The 17,019-nt window shown below is 37.8% G+C and overlaps 2 protein-coding genes across 2 annotated transcripts; both read left to right on the top strand.

The window, feature by feature from the left end:
* Positions 1–7,499: 7,499 nt before the first annotated feature.
* On the top strand, positions 7,500–8,427 carry LOC113219079 (putative uncharacterized protein DDB_G0283051). The gene is made up of 4 exons (XM_026443670.1): positions 7,500–7,545; positions 7,763–7,820; positions 7,914–8,059; positions 8,273–8,427. The coding sequence occupies exons 1-4, from the start codon at positions 7,500–7,502 to the stop codon at positions 8,425–8,427; spliced, it is 405 nt and encodes a 134-aa protein (XP_026299455.1).
* Positions 8,428–10,684: 2,257 nt separating this feature from the next.
* On the top strand, positions 10,685–16,769 carry LOC102654609 (uncharacterized abhydrolase domain-containing protein DDB_G0269086-like). Its single transcript, XM_026443671.1, has 19 exons — positions 10,685–10,804; positions 11,202–11,256; positions 11,690–11,895; positions 12,105–12,180; positions 12,278–12,452; positions 12,607–12,673; positions 12,892–12,928; positions 13,017–13,197; positions 13,708–13,857; positions 13,963–13,964; positions 14,064–14,231; positions 14,516–14,648; positions 14,716–14,717; positions 14,802–14,938; positions 14,994–15,355; positions 15,665–16,034; positions 16,086–16,087; positions 16,140–16,347; positions 16,461–16,769. The coding sequence occupies exons 1-19, from the start codon at positions 10,685–10,687 to the stop codon at positions 16,767–16,769; spliced, it is 2,760 nt and encodes a 919-aa protein (XP_026299456.1).
* The last annotated feature ends 250 nt before the right edge of the window (positions 16,770–17,019 follow it).

Raw genomic sequence — 17,019 nt, forward strand, 5'->3', positions numbered from 1 at the left:
TTTTCTGTTTTATCTAATATATTAGGAACCTTCACATTTATATGTGCTTTAATATATAAGATTTTCTTAAGATCTTAAGAATTTAGGCAAAGTTTTCAGAAACATTTACGTTACACATTGTACATATCATTCGTTGTTTCTTCTCAATTTTAATATATCACATTCGCTTTTCTCCTTGAGATTATATAATTGGATTAGTATAAATGATTCATTTAATCTCGTATATATCTTAAAGACAAATAGTATAAATTAATAATCTTAACCTATTCTAATCTATATATATATATATAAAATATTTTCCCGATTTTTGAAAATTTTGAACTCCATTAGCAGCATATTTTTCTTTAATCAGTCGAAGAAGATAAGAACGGAAAAGTTTCCACTTTGAAAAAGGAAATAAAGAAGACTGAGAACTAAAATGGTGCAAGCTACGACAAAAGTGGATGATCCCCTATATTTAAACGTGAAAAGATATCTCGAGTTGAAGGCAACGAATTTCCGCGTCGAATTCGCTTAACGGAAGAACAAAACTCACGAATTCCACGAACTTGAGAGCCCAGTCGAAAACTTCGAGCTCTAAACGGGAGCCCGATTATCGAAAGAGAGAACCAAGTAGCGGCTCAAGTACTACTGAATTCCATCTAAGAAATCTGTTCGATTTATCCTACTCGAAGGAAGTATGAAAATTTCTGTTTAAGATTAATAGAGAGGACGAAGGTATCAGCTGCGAGTGACGTTTCGTTTCGACGCGAGCAACCCGGGTTATTACACGCACCGTACGAAAGGAAAGAACAATGAACAATGATTCCAGCGCGCTGACAGTTCGGATTTATAGCTTTACACCAGTAGATAATACCATCTTGTCTCGCTTTCTTTCGGGAGGGGAGGAGGGGTTAGAAAATTTCAGTCTTCCGGAATTCATTTCACAGCCAAGTTTTCCACACTTTGATAACATCGTTCTTTCCATTATTAAAACTTATTATGTTGGAATTATAAACGGTGAATAAAAATGGAGATATGATGCGAGTCGGATATGTAAATGAGGGAACGAGAATGTAAATAAACTGAGGCTGCAAGACGGGAATGTAAGTGGAAGTGCAAAGTGAAAGAGTAAGTAAATAGACCGTTAGTTTTTCCTTCGAATTTCTTTTTGCGAATTAAATTTTGTTTTTGTGAATAATACCAAGCGGGAATGATTGCATGGAGTTGTAATTGCGTAATTTATGCGGCCAGCTCGGTCGATAAACCGGCTGTTAAAAATTCTATGTTCTGTCGATCTGTAGTTAGTCGACTTTTCTGTTATCCCGTTTGTCATCGGTGACGAGTAAAATACTTGTGGTATACGGATCTATCATTCTTATTTTGTCGGTGATACATCGGCTCCCCTCAAAGTAATAAATCGATAAAGTATCGTGTCAACCCCGATTTTATGGATGCATTAAACGCGAAACATTCTTCACGCAGGTACATGTTTACGTACTTTGGCTCAATAGGATATAGACAAATGAGCCAAACGTTTACCTCTATCAAGAACCTTCAAAACTTTGCATGCTTTTATTCCTTCCTTGATTTATAATGATTTCGCTTAGCCACTCAAAGCCGATTAAATTTATAATCGTTTGATTTTTTTTCAAATTTATTCACTATAATTTCGTATTTTATATAAGGATTATCTTTATGTATATGTGTTTATTTTTATGAATACTATCTACTTAAATATGCATAAAAAAAAATCATTTCGTTTACTCTATCCTATCTTTTTTTTAGATAAGATTATTATACAATAATTTTTTTCTATTATCAAACAATTTGTTCCTTACAATATTGAATGTATGAGAATAAGTAATTCATTATCTTTGCAATTTTGCAATTTTGATTATTGTTGGTAGATATAGAGATTAGGATAAGTTAATCTAAATCTATAAAAAGAAAAATTATATCTAAAAATTAAGTCTACGTGGCTATGCTTTCTCTATGAGAATAATAAATGATCTTACGTATAAACTCATAAATAGAAATATATAGATAGTGATCATCATAAAAAATGGCAGTATTTATATTACTGTGCAAAAAAGAATTTAAAATTTTGTCACAAGGAAGGACAATGATAAATTAAAAGAAAACATTGCACAAAATATTTTTTAATATACTTATGAATATTTTATTAGAATTATATGTATTAAATGTATATTATAATACATTTTAAGATTATCAAAATTGGAGAGACAGCGATACATCGACGAGTTTGGCAAACAATTCCACATCATAAACTCGATTAGAACAAACAATAGAGATCGAATACAATTTTTTATAGAAACCAAGGAGAGAAATAATTCGTTTACGTGCTTCATTCCCCATAAATTTCTTTGTTTTATGAGAATCCGATACTTGGCAATCCTTTGGGAGCTAAAAAGTTTACAAGTCTGCCTGTCTTTTCAGCTCTTTTTTGTGGATGACATAGGTAATCTTGATATATACGAAATGTTACGAGCAACACTGTGGAAACCTTTTAACGCGTTTGACCGGAATATCGTGCAAAAGAAACCATTGAGCCATTCATATTGTGATCTTAATAGCGCTAAAAGATCGTACAGAGATTTCTTTAACTGTACTTTTATACATGTAGCATAAGATAAATAAATTTCTTTGTTCGAAAAATATTTCATTCTCTTAACTTTTGCAGCACGTTATAAGATTTTCTTAAAATCATAAATTAACATATTCCATAAAATTTAAGAATTTCAAGAAAGTTAGATTGGAATCATTGTTATGACATTTTTTTCATATAAAATGTATTATTATTTGTACTAAAATTTATCGTCGTATTATTTCGAATTATAAAATTAATATCTCGCCATCGATAGTACATAATACACTTGAATAAACACTATTATCTGTTGAATTATTTCTATTATTTGTTTCTATTAATTCAAAACTTATAATATTTAGTTTATAAAAAACATAAAAAAGAAAAATTATAAAAAACATTTATTTATTATTATTATTTTTATTTACCAAAATTTAATATATTATTTTAATTTTTCAAAGAAATATTAGCGAAAAAAATTTGAAATGTGAAAAGATTAAAGATTAACGAATAAAATAATTTAAAAAACAGAACAAATTAAAATATTTATGTATTTCCTTTGTACGAAATATAGTATATTATTTCAAGAACAAAGCGCTGCTACATTTTAGACACGAAATTTTATTATACGCTTATTACTAAAGTAATTACTGTCTAACAGTGCGTGTCACATAGCGATGTTTCTATTTAAACGGTATTTAACTATAATAATACTTCTCAAAGCATTAAGTAAGCTTCGTTAAATAAGCGTAACTTTCGCACAGTAGCATCGTTAAATTGCATTTTCTTGTTATAATTTCACGATGCTGTGATGTGTATTCTGCATAATATAACTCGAACATAATTCGATTCTTTGTTAATTCATCCCTTCTTGTTTCGATTAATCTTTCAAATTGATCTTAAAAGAAAACGTTATCGAGATTTATTTTTTATACTAATGATAGATACAAAAAAAAGAACAAAAATGAAAGAAATATAATTCATCAATTGCTACAAAAATCTTACAAAAAATGAATACCTATTCGTAACAACTTTAAAACTGTTTACAAAATTATTGATAATTATTTAAAAAAAGCATTAATCAAGAAAATATATTTTTTCATACAATAATTAGTTATCATTGAGTTGATAAATTTTTCATATTGGAATTTTTATAAACAAACATTGTTTGTAAAATTGTTTTACTAATTAAAATATAATTATAATATAATTAAAATAATATCATTTTCTGTTTTATATATAAAGAATACATAAGTCTGGATGTTTTTATTATATAAAATAGCAATGATTGTCTTTTTTATTATAGAAAATAAACCAAAATGTTTAAACCTTTAAATGTTAAATCGCTTAAAAACGCAATAAGATGAACATTATTTTTTTATACTTATTTAACTTTAACTGCTCTCTCTTATTGCAAACAATATTCCCAATTTTATAAGAGATAAAACGAATATGAAAAGGAAATTTAATTTCAAACATTCCAATAATCGTTTCTACTTCATTTTTTCTTATTTCGAGGAACAATTCTCCTACGAAGATCAAAGTTTTATGTGTAACCTCACATTTTTTTCCCCTCTTCTTTTTTCAAGCAAGGTTGTAACGGCAATTTTGAGAAATCGATCGAAGAAAAAAAATAATCAAAACCAAAAGCAGGGCGAGTTTTGAGGGACGAGGGACGAGGACATGTTCACGCTCGCCTTGTTCCTTCGCTTACGGGGCAATATTTGCACGATCTCGAAAATTATTACCTCACAGATTCGCTTGTATAAGCGATACAAACGAAAACGAATAAAATATTTTTTTCTTTTCCATTGTGTTTTATAAAAGGACTAAAGGACGACAGGGAATAAGATAGCTTTTTTTAATAAAGCACGAAATATTCGTTTTGATATTTCTGGCCGTGCTTATTTATTTTCTCGTTCTAAGAGATGTATTTTTCCCATGCGAAATCATCTTGAAACTTACATGGAATTATTTTTGTAGTTTCTTAAAGAAATAATATTATACTTTAATCGAGATTTGATAAGGAAATCTCTTCGTGATTCTATCATAATGATTTTTATTGAAAGTTTGTCAGTTCGCCATCTTATAATCACATTTCCCTATGGTTTGTTTAAGAATACTTTTTTTCGGGATGCAAATATTGACGAAAATGTTGACTCTTCCTTTCTGCTCACTTTGTTCATCGCGTAAAAGCTTTGGGGAATAAACGATGCGCGTATATCAAGCTTTGTATATCACCGGGCTCCATTCTTCGAGGAGAAAAAGAAAAGCCAAATAAAACAATTTATAGTTTGCCGAACACTTGTCGCGACATCTCGATGTACGTCCCTTGCGTCCAACTTAACCTTAAAACTTTCAACCGGAACTTCAAACAAGTGTTTTATCAAACGGTGATCAAACTTTCTTCTCGATTTATTTTTAATATAACAATTTTTATTTAAAAAAAAACAATCTTTCGATAAATTGCAATTATCTTTTTCGTTTTAAGCTTTTCATTAACAAAGAAATAATAAATATATACGAAAATAACAAAAAATTAGAAAATAAATTTTCTTTATTACGTTTTATTATTTTTTCAAGTTTACTTAGAAAAATATTCTTTTTTTTTTCATATATATATATATATATATATATATATATATATATATATGTATACAATTTATTCTATTGCGATTGCATTATTTGACTTATTTATTATTAATATATTTTTAATAAGTGAGAAAATCTATTTTTACATTTCTAAATTTCTGTTTAGCAATTTTTGTCTAAATCAATTGTCTGAGTATTTGCGCCAAAATTTTCGAATTAACAAAATTAAACGAATTTAAATCCAGTTAAATCTCTTTCTTTTCATTCGTCATCTAATGAAATTTAATAAAAATTCGAAGTTTTCATATAAAAACGTAGTATTGAATTTTCATATGATATATACATACAAAAAGACCTCATCAAAAGAACTTTGCACAAAATGAAATGTTTACAAACAAGTTTAACATGAAAGAAGTGACATGTTTTCGAAAGAATAGGATATAAAAGTTAGAATACGTTAGAGAAGATATTTGTCATAGCGACGGTTGGTGTTTTTGAAACGAATTTTCGTATAGTTGATCAAAGAAGAGGACATGCGATAGAGCAAGAGTGTTTCCTCAAAGAACTTTTAAAATTCTTTTACAATATAAAAGGATTGAATCAAAGAAACAGAGATATTTTCAAAATGAATTTTTGAATTTTTAAAATTTTTTGTCTATATTAATACTCATATTTACTTCATGAATTAATCCTTTAAAAATTACAGACAAATTAAATTTCTAGTATATTTTGCTTTTATCTTTTCGATCTTTTTAAAAGATTTAGAAAAAAGCACTAATTCAAAACGAAATTTAATAAAAAAAAATATATATTCTCAACGATATTTGAGTTAAAAAAAATACACGATTAATTTTCCGTCAACATTTCCTTTCATTTCTTATTTTCATAAAGTCTCTAGAGTATGAAATTGACACAATAATGAAACATTAATGAAATTAAATGATAAATAATTATTTTAAAATGAAAAAAATTTTGAAAATAAAGAAATAAAAATTTACATAATATTTATTAGATTATTTGAATTTTTTAAAGATATTGATTTCATTTTTTTGATTCAATATAAAAGAGAACATTATTTCTTCTTCAAGTTCATATCAAATAATGAAATAACAGTTATATATGTTTACCTAATTTAATGAAATTGTTTGATTGTATAATCATGCAACGATTATTAAACCAAAGGTTATGTTTTTGGTTTATTTTTTGTTTTGTTTAAAATTTGTTAATGTTATTTATGTTTTGTTTAAAATTTAAATCAATTTTTTTACAAATATTATATTATTTACTAGAAGAAAGAAAAAATGATTTATATTTGACAAGTCGACGTAACAATGATCAGAAAATTCAAAGAACAGTACGAATATTTTATATGATTCGTTTTGTCGCAGTCTTGAAACTTGGATGAGTCGTGAATATATAATTTTATTACAAAGAAAGATAAAGTATAATAATCAGTTTTATCCGTTCTCGACAGTATAAAATATATTTTTTCGCAACCTCGAACCAAATGAAATACGCGTTTAGAGAAAGAAACCTTAATTTCTCCCACAAGGAATAAAGTTCTTAGCTACGGCCAAGAAACTACGCGTTCTTAGCTACGTTGTTTCGTGTCCGATCTTCTCTTGCTTTACAAGCAGAATCCGGATTAACGGATCGAATAAATTTCCTTTTTATAATGGACTCTGGTTGCTTAACGTTAAGCAGATGGCGTTATATTCCACGAAACTGCAACATTTCGACTTCTTACCATTTTAATGTCCATTTTAACATTTTTGCTAATCAGCCGTTATTCCGTTCATATTTTCATTTCACTCGGATATAAATTTAACTAATTTTTCAAATGTCAAATATATGTAACATGTTTAAATTTTCAAATTTTTATTTTGATTTGAAGACAAATTTTCGAATGCACGTAATTCATGGCCAATAAATCTAACTTATATCACACGATTATACAACAATATATGCATACTTCGTTTCGTACAAGCTGCGCTGAAATTATCCTTAAAATTATCCTGGATCATAGATTCCAGATTCTAACTGCAAAGATTTCAAGAGCGGTTTGGGATTTCGCATTTTCGAAATTCCCCCATGCGTTCATATCCACCATCGATTCGGTTCCAGTGAAAGGCGAAGGGGACAAGAATCCTTTGGAGTTGTAAACAGAGATTTGCATAACGGTCAAAGAGGATTGATGTTCCAAGGAGATCGCGCTAATACGATGAAATGTTTCGCGCATGGGAATTCGAAGTTTACAGGTTCCGGAAGGAATTTCATCGTCGGTTTGCCGGCGATCGATCCGCCGTGGATTAATCAGTCAATGGTTAGAGGCAGTAAACTCGAGGCGGGTTTGTATTCGCCATGCGGTAAACCTATTATCATTTGCATTGCGATGTCATCGTATTTCCATGCCATGAGGTGGAACAGAATCTTCGTACTACGAAACGATACTCTCTTCGTGGCAATGTCGATCATATTAATCCAACATTTCAAGATTTCATTAAGATGAAATTTCATCTCGAGCGATTCTTCTTTTCCTTTTTTTTTTTTTTTTTGATAACTGTTTTCTTCTTTCTATTCCAGAATTTGTATTTGAGAATTTTGAAAAGCCGAGCAAATATAGTATACATGGTATAGTGCTGTATAACAATAACAATAACAGTAAATATAACAATAAAAATAACAATAACAGTAAATATAACAATAACAATAAAAATAACAATAATAATAAGAGTAAAAGTAGCAGTAACAGTAGCAGTACCAATAGCAGGACAAGTAGCAGTAACAGTAACAGTAACAGTAACAGTAACAGTAGCGATAACAGTAACAGTAGCAGTAACAGTACTAGTAGCAGTAGCAGTAGCAGTAGCAGAAGCAGAAGCAGAAGCTAAAGCAGAAGCAGAAGTAGAAGCAGAAGAAGAAGCAGAAGCTAAAGCAGAAGCAGAAGCAGAAGCTAAAGCAGAAGCAGAAGCGGAAGCTAAAGCAGAAGCAATAGCAGAAGCAGAAGCAGAAGCTAAAGCAGAAGCAGAAGCAGAAGTAGAAGCAGAAGCAGAAGCTAAAGCAGAAGCAGAAGCAGAAGCAGATGCAAAGCAGAAGCAGAAGCAGTAGCAGTAGCAGAAGTAGAAGCAGAAGCAATAGCAGAAGCAGAAGCAGAAGCTAAAGCAGAAGCCGAAGCAAAAGCTAAAGCAGAAGCAGAAGCAGTAGCAGTAGCAGATGCAAAGCAGAAGCAGAAGCAGAAGCAGATGTAAAGCAGAAGCAATAGCAGAAGCAGAAGCAGAAGCTAAAGCAGAAGCAGAAGCAGAAGCAGAAGTAGAAGCAGAAGCAGAAGCTAAAGCAAAAGCAGAAGCAGAAGCAGATGCAAAGCAGAAGCAGAAGCAGTAGCAGTAGCAGAAGCAGAAGCAGTAGCAGAAGCAGAAGCTAAAGCAGAAGCAGAAGCAAAAGCTAAAGCAGAAGCAGAAGCAGTAGCAGTAGCAGATGCAAAGCAGAAGCAGATGTAAAGCAGAAGCAATAGCAGAAGCAGAAGCAGAAGCAAAAGTAGCAGAAGCAGAAGCTAAAGCAGAAGCAGAAGCAGAAGCAGAAGCTAAAGCAGAAGCAGAAGCAGAAGCGGAAGCTAAAGCAGAAGCAGAAGCGGAAGCAGAAGCAGAAGCAGAAGTAGAAGCAGAAGCAGAAGCAGAAGCAGAAGCAGAAGCAGAAGCAGAAGCAGAAGCAGAAGCAGTAGCAGAAGCAGAAGCCGAAGCAGAAGCTAAAGCAGAAGCAGGAGCAGAAGCAGAAGCAGAAGCTAAAGTAGAAGCAGAAGCAGAAGCAGATGCAGAAGCTAAAGCAGAAGCAGAAGCAGAAGCAGAAGCTAAAGCAGAAGCAGAAGCGGAAGCTAAAGCAGAAGCAGAAGCGGAAGCAGAAGCAGATGCAAAGCAGTAGCAGAAGCAGAAGCCGAAGCAGAAGCTAAAGCAGAAGCAGAAGCAGAAGCAGAAGCTAAAGCAGAAGCAGAAGCTAAAGCAAAAGCAGAAGCAGAAGCAGTAGCAGAAGCAGAAGCCGAAGCAGAAGCTAAAGCAGAAGCAGGAGCAGAAGCAGAAGCAGAAGCAGAAGCAGAAGCAGAAGCAGAAGCAGAAGCAGTAGCAGAAGCAGAAGCCGAAGCAGAAGCTAAAGCAGAAGCAGAAGCAGTAGCAGAAGCAGAAGCCGAAGCAGAAGCTAAAGCAGAAGCAGGAGCAGAAGCAGAAGCAGAAGCTAAAGTAGAAGCAGAAGCAGAAGCAGATGCAGAAGCTAAAGCAGAAGCAGAAGCAGAAGCAGAAGCTAAAGCAGAAGCAGAAGCGGAAGCTAAAGCAGAAGCAGAAGCGGAAGCAGAAGCAGATGCAGAAGCTAAAGCAGAAGCAGAAGCAGAAGCAGAAGCTAAAGCAGAAGCAGAAGCGGAAGCTAAAGCAGAAGCAGAAGCGGAAGCAGAAGCAGATGCAAAGCAGTAGCAGAAGCAGAAGCCGAAGCAGAAGCTAAAGCAGAAGCTAAAGCAGAAGCAGGAGCAGAAGCAGAAGCAGAAGCTAAAGCAGAAGCAGATGTAAAGCAGAAGCAATAGCAGAAGCAGAAGCAGAAGCAGTCGCAGAAGCAGAAGCAGAAGCAGAAGCAGAAGCAGAAGCAGAAGCAGAAGCAGAAGCAGAAGCAGAAGCAGTAGCAGAAGCAGAAGCCGAAGCAGAAGCTAAAGCAGAAGCAGGAGCAGAAGCAGAAGCAGAAGCTAAAGCAGAAGCAGAAGCAGAAGCAGATGCAGAAGCTAAAGTAGAAGCAGAAGCAGTAGCAGTAGCAGATGCAAAGCAGTAGCAGATGTAAAGCAGAAGCAATAGCAGAAGCAGAAGCAGAAGCAAAAGTAGCAGTAGCAGAAGAAGAAGCAATAGCAGAAGCAGAAGCAGAAGCGAAAGCAGAAGCAGAAGCAGAAGTAGAAGCAGAAGCAGAAGCAGAAGCAGAAGCAGAAGCAGAAGCAGAAGCAGTAGCAGAAGCAGAAGCCGAAGCAGAAGCTAAAGCAGAAGCAGAAGCAGAAGCTAAAGCAGAAGCAGAAGCAGATGCAGAAGCTAAAGCAGAAGCAGAAGCAGAAGCAGAAGCTAAAGCAGAAGCAGAAGCGGAAGCTAAAGCAGAAGCAGAAGCGGAAGCTAAAGCAGAAGCAGAAGATGAAGCAGTAGCAGAAGCAGAAGCAGAAGCAGATGCAAAGCAGAAGCAGAAGCAGTAGCAGTAGCAGAAGTAGAAGCAGTAGCAGAAGTAGAAGCAGAAGCAATAGCAGAAGCAGAAGCTAAAGCAGAAGCCGAAGCAAAAGCTAAAGCAGAACCAGAAGCAGAAGCTAAAGCAGAAGCAGAAGCGGAAGCTAAAGCAGAAGCAGAAGCGGAAGCAGAAGCAGATGCAAAGCAGTAGCAGAAGCAGAAGCCGAAGCAGAAGCTAAAGTAGAAGCAGAAGCAATAGCAGAAGCAGAAGCAGAAGCTAAAGCAGAAGCCGAAGCAAAAGCTAAAGCAGAAGCAGAAGCAGTAGCAGTAGCAGATGCAAAGCAGAAGCAGATGTAAAGCAGAAGCAATAGCAGAAGCAGAAGCAGAAGCAGAAGCTAAAGCAGAAGCAGGAGCAGAAGCAGTAGCAGTAGCAGTTGCAGAAGCAGAAGCAGAAGCTAAAGCAGAAGCAGAAGCAAAAGCAGAAGCTAAAGCAGAAGCAGAAGCAGAAGCAGATGCAAAGCAGAAGCAGAAGCAGATGCAAAGCAGAAGCAGAAGCAGTAGCAGTAGCAGAAGCAGAAGCAATAGCAGAAGCAGAAGCTGAAGCAGAAGCAGAAGTAGAAGCAGATGCAAAAGCAGAAGCTGTAACAGTAGTAGTAGCAGAAGCAGAAGCAGAAGAAGTTGCAGAAGGAGAGCAGAAGCAAAAGCAGAAGCAGAAGCAGAAGCAGAAGCAGAAGCTGAAGCAGAAGCAGAAGCAGAAGCAGAAGTAGAAGCAGAAGCAGAAGTAGAAGCAGTAGCAGAAGCAGAAGCAGAAGCAGAAGCAGAAGCAGAAGCAGAAGCAGAAGCTAAAGCAGAAGCAGAAGCAGGAGCAGATGCAAAGCAGTAGCAGAAGCAGAAACAGAAGCAGAAGCAGAAGCTAAAGCAGAAGCAGAAGAAGAAGCAGAAGCAGATGCAAAGCAGAAGCAGAAGCAGAAGCAGAAGCAGTAGCAGAAGCAGAAGCCAAAGCAGAAGCTAAAGCAGAAGCAGAAGCAGAAGCAGTAGCAGAAGTAGAAGCAGAAGCAGAAGCAGTAGCAGAAGCAGAAGCCAAAGCAGAAGCTAAAGCAGAAGCAGAAGCAGAAGCAGTAGCAGAAGTAGAAGCAGAAGCAATAGCAGAAGCAGAAGCAGAAGCTGTAATAGTAGGAGAAGCAGAAGCAGAGCAGAAGCAGAAGCTGAAGATGAAGCAGTAGCAGAAGCAGAAGCAGAAGCAAAAGCGGAAGCTAAAGCAGAAGCAGAAGCGGAAGCTAAAGCAGAAGCAGAAGCGGAAGCAGAAGCAGATGCAAAGCAGAAGCAGAAGCAGAAGCAGAAGCAGTAGCAGAAGCAGAAGCCAAAGCAGAAGCTAAAGCAGAAGCAAAAGCAGAAGCAGTAGCAGAAGTAGAAGCAGAAGCAATAGCAGAAGCAGAAGCAGAAGCTAAAGCAGAAGCAGAAGCAGTAGCAGTAGCAGAAGTAGAAGCAGAAGCAATAGCAGAAGCAGAAGCAGAAGCTGAAGCAGAAGCCGAAGCAGAAGCAGATGCAAAGCAGAAGCAGAAGCAGAAGCAGAAGCAGAAGCAGAAGCAGAAGCAGAAGCAGTAGCAGAAGCAGAAGCAGAAGCAGAAGCAGAAGCTAAAGCAGAAGCAGAAGCAGGAGCAGATGCAAAGCAGAAGCAGAAGCAGAAGCAGAAACAGAAGCAGAAGCAGAAGCAGAAGCAGAAGCTGTAGCAGAAGCAGTAGCAGAAGCAATAGCAGAAGCAGAAGCAGAAGCAGAAGCAGAAGCAAAAGCAGAAGCAGGAGCAGATGCAAAGCAGAAGCAGAAGCCGAAGCAGAAGCAGATGCAAAGCAGAAGCAGAAGCAGAAGCAGAAGCAAAAGCAGAAGCAGAAGCAGATGCAAAGCAGAAGCAGAAGCAGATGCAAAGCAGAAGCAGAAGCAGTAGCAGTAGCAGAAGCCGAAGCAATAGCAGAAGCAGAAGCTGAAGCAGAAGCAGAAGTAGAAGCAGATGCAAAAGCAGAAGCTGTAACAGTAGTAGTAGCAGAAGCAGAAGCAGAAGAAGTTGCAGAAGGAGAGCAGAAGCAAAAGCAGAAGCAGAAGCAGAAGCAGAAGCAGAAGCTGAAGCAGAAGCAGAAGCACAAGCAGAAGTAGAAGCAGAAGCAGAAGTAGAAGCAGTAGCAGAAGCAGAAGCAGAAGCAGAAGCAGAAGCAGAAGCAGAAGCAGAAGCAGAAGCAGAAGCAGAAGCAGAAGCTAAAGCAGAAGCAGAAGCAGGAGCAGATGCAAAGCAGTAGCAGAAGCAGAAACAGAAGCAGAAGCAAAAGCTAAAGCAGAAGCAGAAGAAGAAGCAGAAGCAGAAGCAGAAGCAGGAGCAGATGCAAAGCAGAAGCAGAAGCAGTTCTGTAGCAGAAGTAGAAGCAGAAGCAGAAGCAGAAGCAGTAGCAGAAGCAGAAGCAGAAGCAGAAGCAGAAGCAGAAGCAGAAGCAGAAGCAGAAGCAGAAGCAGAAGCAGTAGCAGAAGCAGAAGCAGAAGCAGAAGCTAAAGCAGAAGCAGAAGCAGGAGCAGATGCAAAGCAGTAGCAGAAGTAGAAGCAGAAGCAGAAGCAGAAGCAGTAGCAGAAGCAGAAGCAGAAGCAGAAGCAGAAGCAGAAGCAGAAGCAGTAGCAGAAGCAGAAGCAGAAGCAGAAGCAGAAGCCAAAGCAGAAGCTAAAGCAGAAGCAAAAGCAGAAGCAGTAGCAGAAGTAGAAGCAGAAGCAATAGCAGAAGCAGAAGCAGAAGCTAAAGCAGAAGCAGAAGCAGTAGCAGTAGCAGAAGCCGAAGCAGAAGCAGATGCAAAGCAGAAGCAGAAGCAGAAGCAGAAGCAGAAGCAGAAGCAGAAGCAGAAGCAGAAGCTAAAGCAGAAGCAGAAGCAGGAGCAGATGCAAAGCAGAAGCAGAAGCAGAAGCAGAAACAGAAGCAGAAGCAGTAGCAGAAGCAGAAGCAGTAGCAGAAGCAGAAGCAGAAGCAGAAGCAGAAGCAAAAGCAGAAGCAGGAGCAGATGCAAAGCAGAAGCAGAAGGAGTAGCAGTAGCAGAAGTAGAAGCAGAAGCAGAAGCAGAAGCTAAAGCAGTAGCAGAAGCAGAAGCGAAGCAGAAGCAGAAGCAGTAGCAGAAGCAGAAGCAGAAGCAGAAGCAGAAGCAGAAGCTAAAGCAGAAGCAGAAGCAGGAGCAGATGCAAAGCAGAAGCAGAAGCAGAAGCAGAAACAGAAGCAGAAGCAGAAGCAGAAGCAGAAGCTGTAGCAGAAGCAGTAGCAGAAGCAATAGCAGAAGCAGAAGCAGTAGCAGAAGCAGAAGCAGAAGCAGAAGCAGAAGCAAAAGCAGAAGCAGGAGCAGATGCAAAGCAGAAGCAGAAGGAGTAGCAGTAGCAGAAGTAGAAGCAGAAGCAGAAGCAGAAGCTAAAGCAGAAGCAGAAGCTAAAGCAGAAACAGAAGCGGAAGCAGAAACAGAAGCAGAAGCAGAAGCAGAAGCAGATGCAAAGTAGAAACAGAAGGAGTAACAGTATCAGAAGTAGAAGCAGAAGCAAAAGCAGAAGCAGAAGCTAAAGCAGTAGCAGAAGCAGAAGCGAAGCAGAAGCAAATGCAGAAGCAGAAGCTAAAGCAGTAGCAGAAGCAGAAGCGAAGCAGAAGCAAATGCAGAAGCAGAAGCTAAAACAGAAGAAGAAGCAGAAGCAGAAGCAGATACAGGAGCAGAAGCAGAAGCAGAAGCTTTAACAGTAGCAATAGCCGAAGCAGAAGCTAAAGCAGAAGCAGAAGCAGAAGCTAAAGCAGAAGTAGAAGCAATAGCAGAAGCAGAAGCAGAAGCTGAAGCAGAAGCCGAAGCAGAAGCAGATGCAAGCAGAAGCAGAAGCAGAAGCAGAAGCAGAAGCAGAAGCAGAAGCAGAAGCAGAAGCAGTAGCAGAAGCAGAAGCAGAAGCAGAAGCAGAAGCAGAAGCTAAAGCAGAAGCAGAAGCAGGAGCAGATGCAAAGCAGAAGCAGAAGCAGAAGCAGAAACAGAAGCAGAAGCAGAAGCAGAAGCAGAAGCTGTAGCAGAAGCAGTAGCAGAAGCAATAGCAGAAGCAGAAGCAGTAGCAGAAGCAGAAGCAGAAGCAGAAGCAGAAGCAGAAGCAAAAGCAGAAGCAGGAGCAGATGCAAAGCAGAAGCAGAAGGAGTAGCAGTAGCAGAAGTAGAAGCAGAAGCAGAAGCAGAAGCTAAAGCAGAAGCAGAAGCTAAAGCAGAAACAGAAGCGGAAGCAGAAACAGAAGCAGAAGCAGAAGCAGAAGCAGATGCAAAGTAGAAGCAGAAGGAGTAACAGTATCAGAAGTAGAAGCAGAAGCAAAAGCAGAAGCAGAAGCTAAAGCAGTAGCAGAAGCAGAAGCGAAGCAGAAGCAAATGCAGAAGCAGAAGCTAAAACAGAAGAAGAAGCAGAAGCAGAAGCAGATACAGGAGCAGAAGCAGAAGCAGAAGCTGTAACAGTAGCAATAGCCGAAGCAGAAGCTAAAGCAGAAGCAGAAGCAGAAGCTAAAGCAGAAGTAGAAGCAATAGCAGAAGTAGAAGCAGGAGCTAAAGCAGAAGCAGAAGCAGTAGCTAAAGCAGAAGCAGAAGCAGAAGCAGAAGCAGAAACAGAAGCGGAAGCAGAAGCAGAAGCAGAAGCAGATGCAAAGCAGAAGCAGAAGGAGTAGCAGTAGCAGAAGTAGAAGCAGAAGCAGAAGTAGAAGCAGATGCAGAAGCAGTTGCAAAACAGAAGCAGAAGCAGTTGCAAAACAGAAGCAGATGCAAAGCAGAAGCAGAAGGAGTAGCAGTAGCAGTAGTAGAAGCAGAAGCAGAAGCAGAAGCAAAAGCAGAAGCAGGAGCAGATGCAAAGCAGAAGCAGAAGGAATAGCAGTAGCAGAAGTAGAAGCAGAAGCAGAAGCAGAAGCTAAAGCAGAAGCAGAAGCTAAAGCAGAAACAGAAGCGGAAGCAGAAACAGAAGCAGAAGCAGAAGCAGAAGCAGATGCAAAGTAGAAACAGAAGGAGTAACAGTATCAGAAGTAGAAGCAGAAGCAAAAGCAGAAGCAGAAGCTAAAGCAGTAGCAGAAGCAGAAGCGAAGCAGAAGCAAATGCAGAAGCAGAAGCTAAAACAGAAGAAGAAGCAGAAGCAGAAGCAGATACAGGAGCAGAAGCAGAAGCAGAAGCTGTAACAGTAGCAATAGCCGAAGCAGAAGCTAAAGCAGAAGCAGAAGCAGAAGCTAAAGCAGAAGTAGAAGCAATAGCAGAAGTAGAAGCAGGAGCTAAAGCAGAAGCAGAAGCAGTAGCTAAAGCAGAAGCAGAAGCAGAAGCAGAAGCAGAAACAGAAGCGGAAGCAGAAGCAGAAGCAGAAGCAGATGCAAAGCAGAAGCAGAAGGAGTAGCAGTAGCAGAAGTAGAAGCAGAAGCAGAAGTAGAAGCAGATGCAGAAGCAGTTGCAAAACAGAAGCAGAAGCAGTTGCAAAACAGAAGCAGATGCAAAGCAGAAGCAGAAGGAGTAGCAGTAGCAGTAGTAGAAGCAGAAGCAGAAGCAGAAGCTAAAGCAGTAGCAGAAGCAGATGTAATAGCAGAAGCAGGAGCAGAAGCTAAAGCAGAAGCAGAAGCAGAAGCTAAAGCAGAAGCAGAAGCTAAAGCAGAAACAGAAGCGGAAGCAGAAACAGAAGCAGAAGCAGAAGCAGAAGCAGAAGCAGATGCAAAGCAGAAGCAGAAGGAGTAACAGTATCAGAAGTAGAAGCAGAAGCAGAAGCAGAAGCAGAAGCTAAAGCAGTAGCAGAAGCAGAAGCGAAGCAGAAGCAAATGCAGAAGCAGAAGCTAAAACAGAAGAAGAAGCAGTAGCAGAAGCAGATACAGGAGCAGAAGCAGAAGCAGAAGCTGTAACAGTAGCAATAGCCGAAGCAGAAGCTAAAGCAGAAGCAGAAGCAGAAGCTAAAGCAGAAGTAGAAGCAATAACAGAAGTAGAAGCAGGAGCTAAAGCAGAAGCAGAAGCAGTAGCTAAAGCAGAAGCAGAAGCAGAAGCAGAAGCAGAAGCAGAAGCAGATGCAAAGCAGAAGCAGAAGCAGTAGCAGTTGCAGAAGCAGAAGCAGAAGCGGCAGCGGTATAGGTAGTGGTAGCGGTAGCGGTATCAGTATCAGTATCAGTAGCAGTACCGATAGTTGTAGCAGTAGTTGTAGGAGTAGCAGTGGCAAGAACAAGAACGACAACAATAACAACGACAGCAACATCAACAACAACAGCAGCAACATCAACAGTTACAATAACGATAACAGCAACTATAACAGCAATCGCAATGACAACAATATCAACAATAATAATAATAACAACATTAGCAGCACTAACAGTAACAACAACAATAACAATAACACAACAACTGCAAGTACAACAAGAACAACAAGAACAACAACAACAATAAAACAATAACTATAATAATATTAATAATAATAATGATAATAATAATAATAATACTTATATATAATAGTAATAGCAGTTATAATAGTTACTTTTCATATGACGATACATTAATTCATTGAGAATTATATTTGACTTTGTTTAAACAAAAAAAAAGGAATATTTTTTAGTATTATCAAAAAAAAAGTAATTATAATATTTTCATTATACGATGGTTTTGTTTAGATGTATGCTATTAAGAAAATGATGTTATT

This window comes from Apis mellifera, linkage group LG11, assembly GCF_003254395.2.
Source record: "Apis mellifera strain DH4 linkage group LG11, Amel_HAv3.1, whole genome shotgun sequence".
Lineage (NCBI taxonomy): Eukaryota > Metazoa > Arthropoda > Insecta > Hymenoptera > Apidae > Apis > Apis mellifera.

What these genes read in the sequence shown, in the direction of transcription:
- LOC113219079 (XM_026443670.1), top strand. Translation starts at nt 7,500, where the DNA reads ATGGTTAGAGGCAGTAAACTCGAGGCGGGTTTGTATTCGCCATGCG. An exon ending in GGGTTTGTATTCGCCATGCG is followed by an intron (nt 7,546 to 7,762) that starts GTAAACCTATTA and finishes TTTCTATTCCAG; the next exon opens with AATTTGTATTTGAGAATTTT. An exon ending in TAGCAGTAGCAGAAGCAGAA is followed by an intron (nt 8,060 to 8,272) that starts GCAGAAGCTAAA and finishes GATGCAAAGCAG; the next exon opens with AAGCAGAAGCAGTAGCAGTA.
- LOC102654609 (XM_026443671.1), top strand. Translation starts at nt 10,685, where the DNA reads ATGCAAAGCAGAAGCAGATGTAAAGCAGAAGCAATAGCAGAAGCAGAA. An exon ending in AAGCAGAAGCAAAAGCTAAA is followed by an intron (nt 12,674 to 12,891) that starts GCAGAAGCAGAA and finishes AAGCTAAAGCAG; the next exon opens with AAGCAGAAGCAGGAGCAGAT. An exon ending in GATGCAAAGCAGTAGCAGAA is followed by an intron (nt 12,929 to 13,016) that starts GTAGAAGCAGAA and finishes TAGCAGAAGCAG; the next exon opens with AAGCAGAAGCAGAAGCAGAA.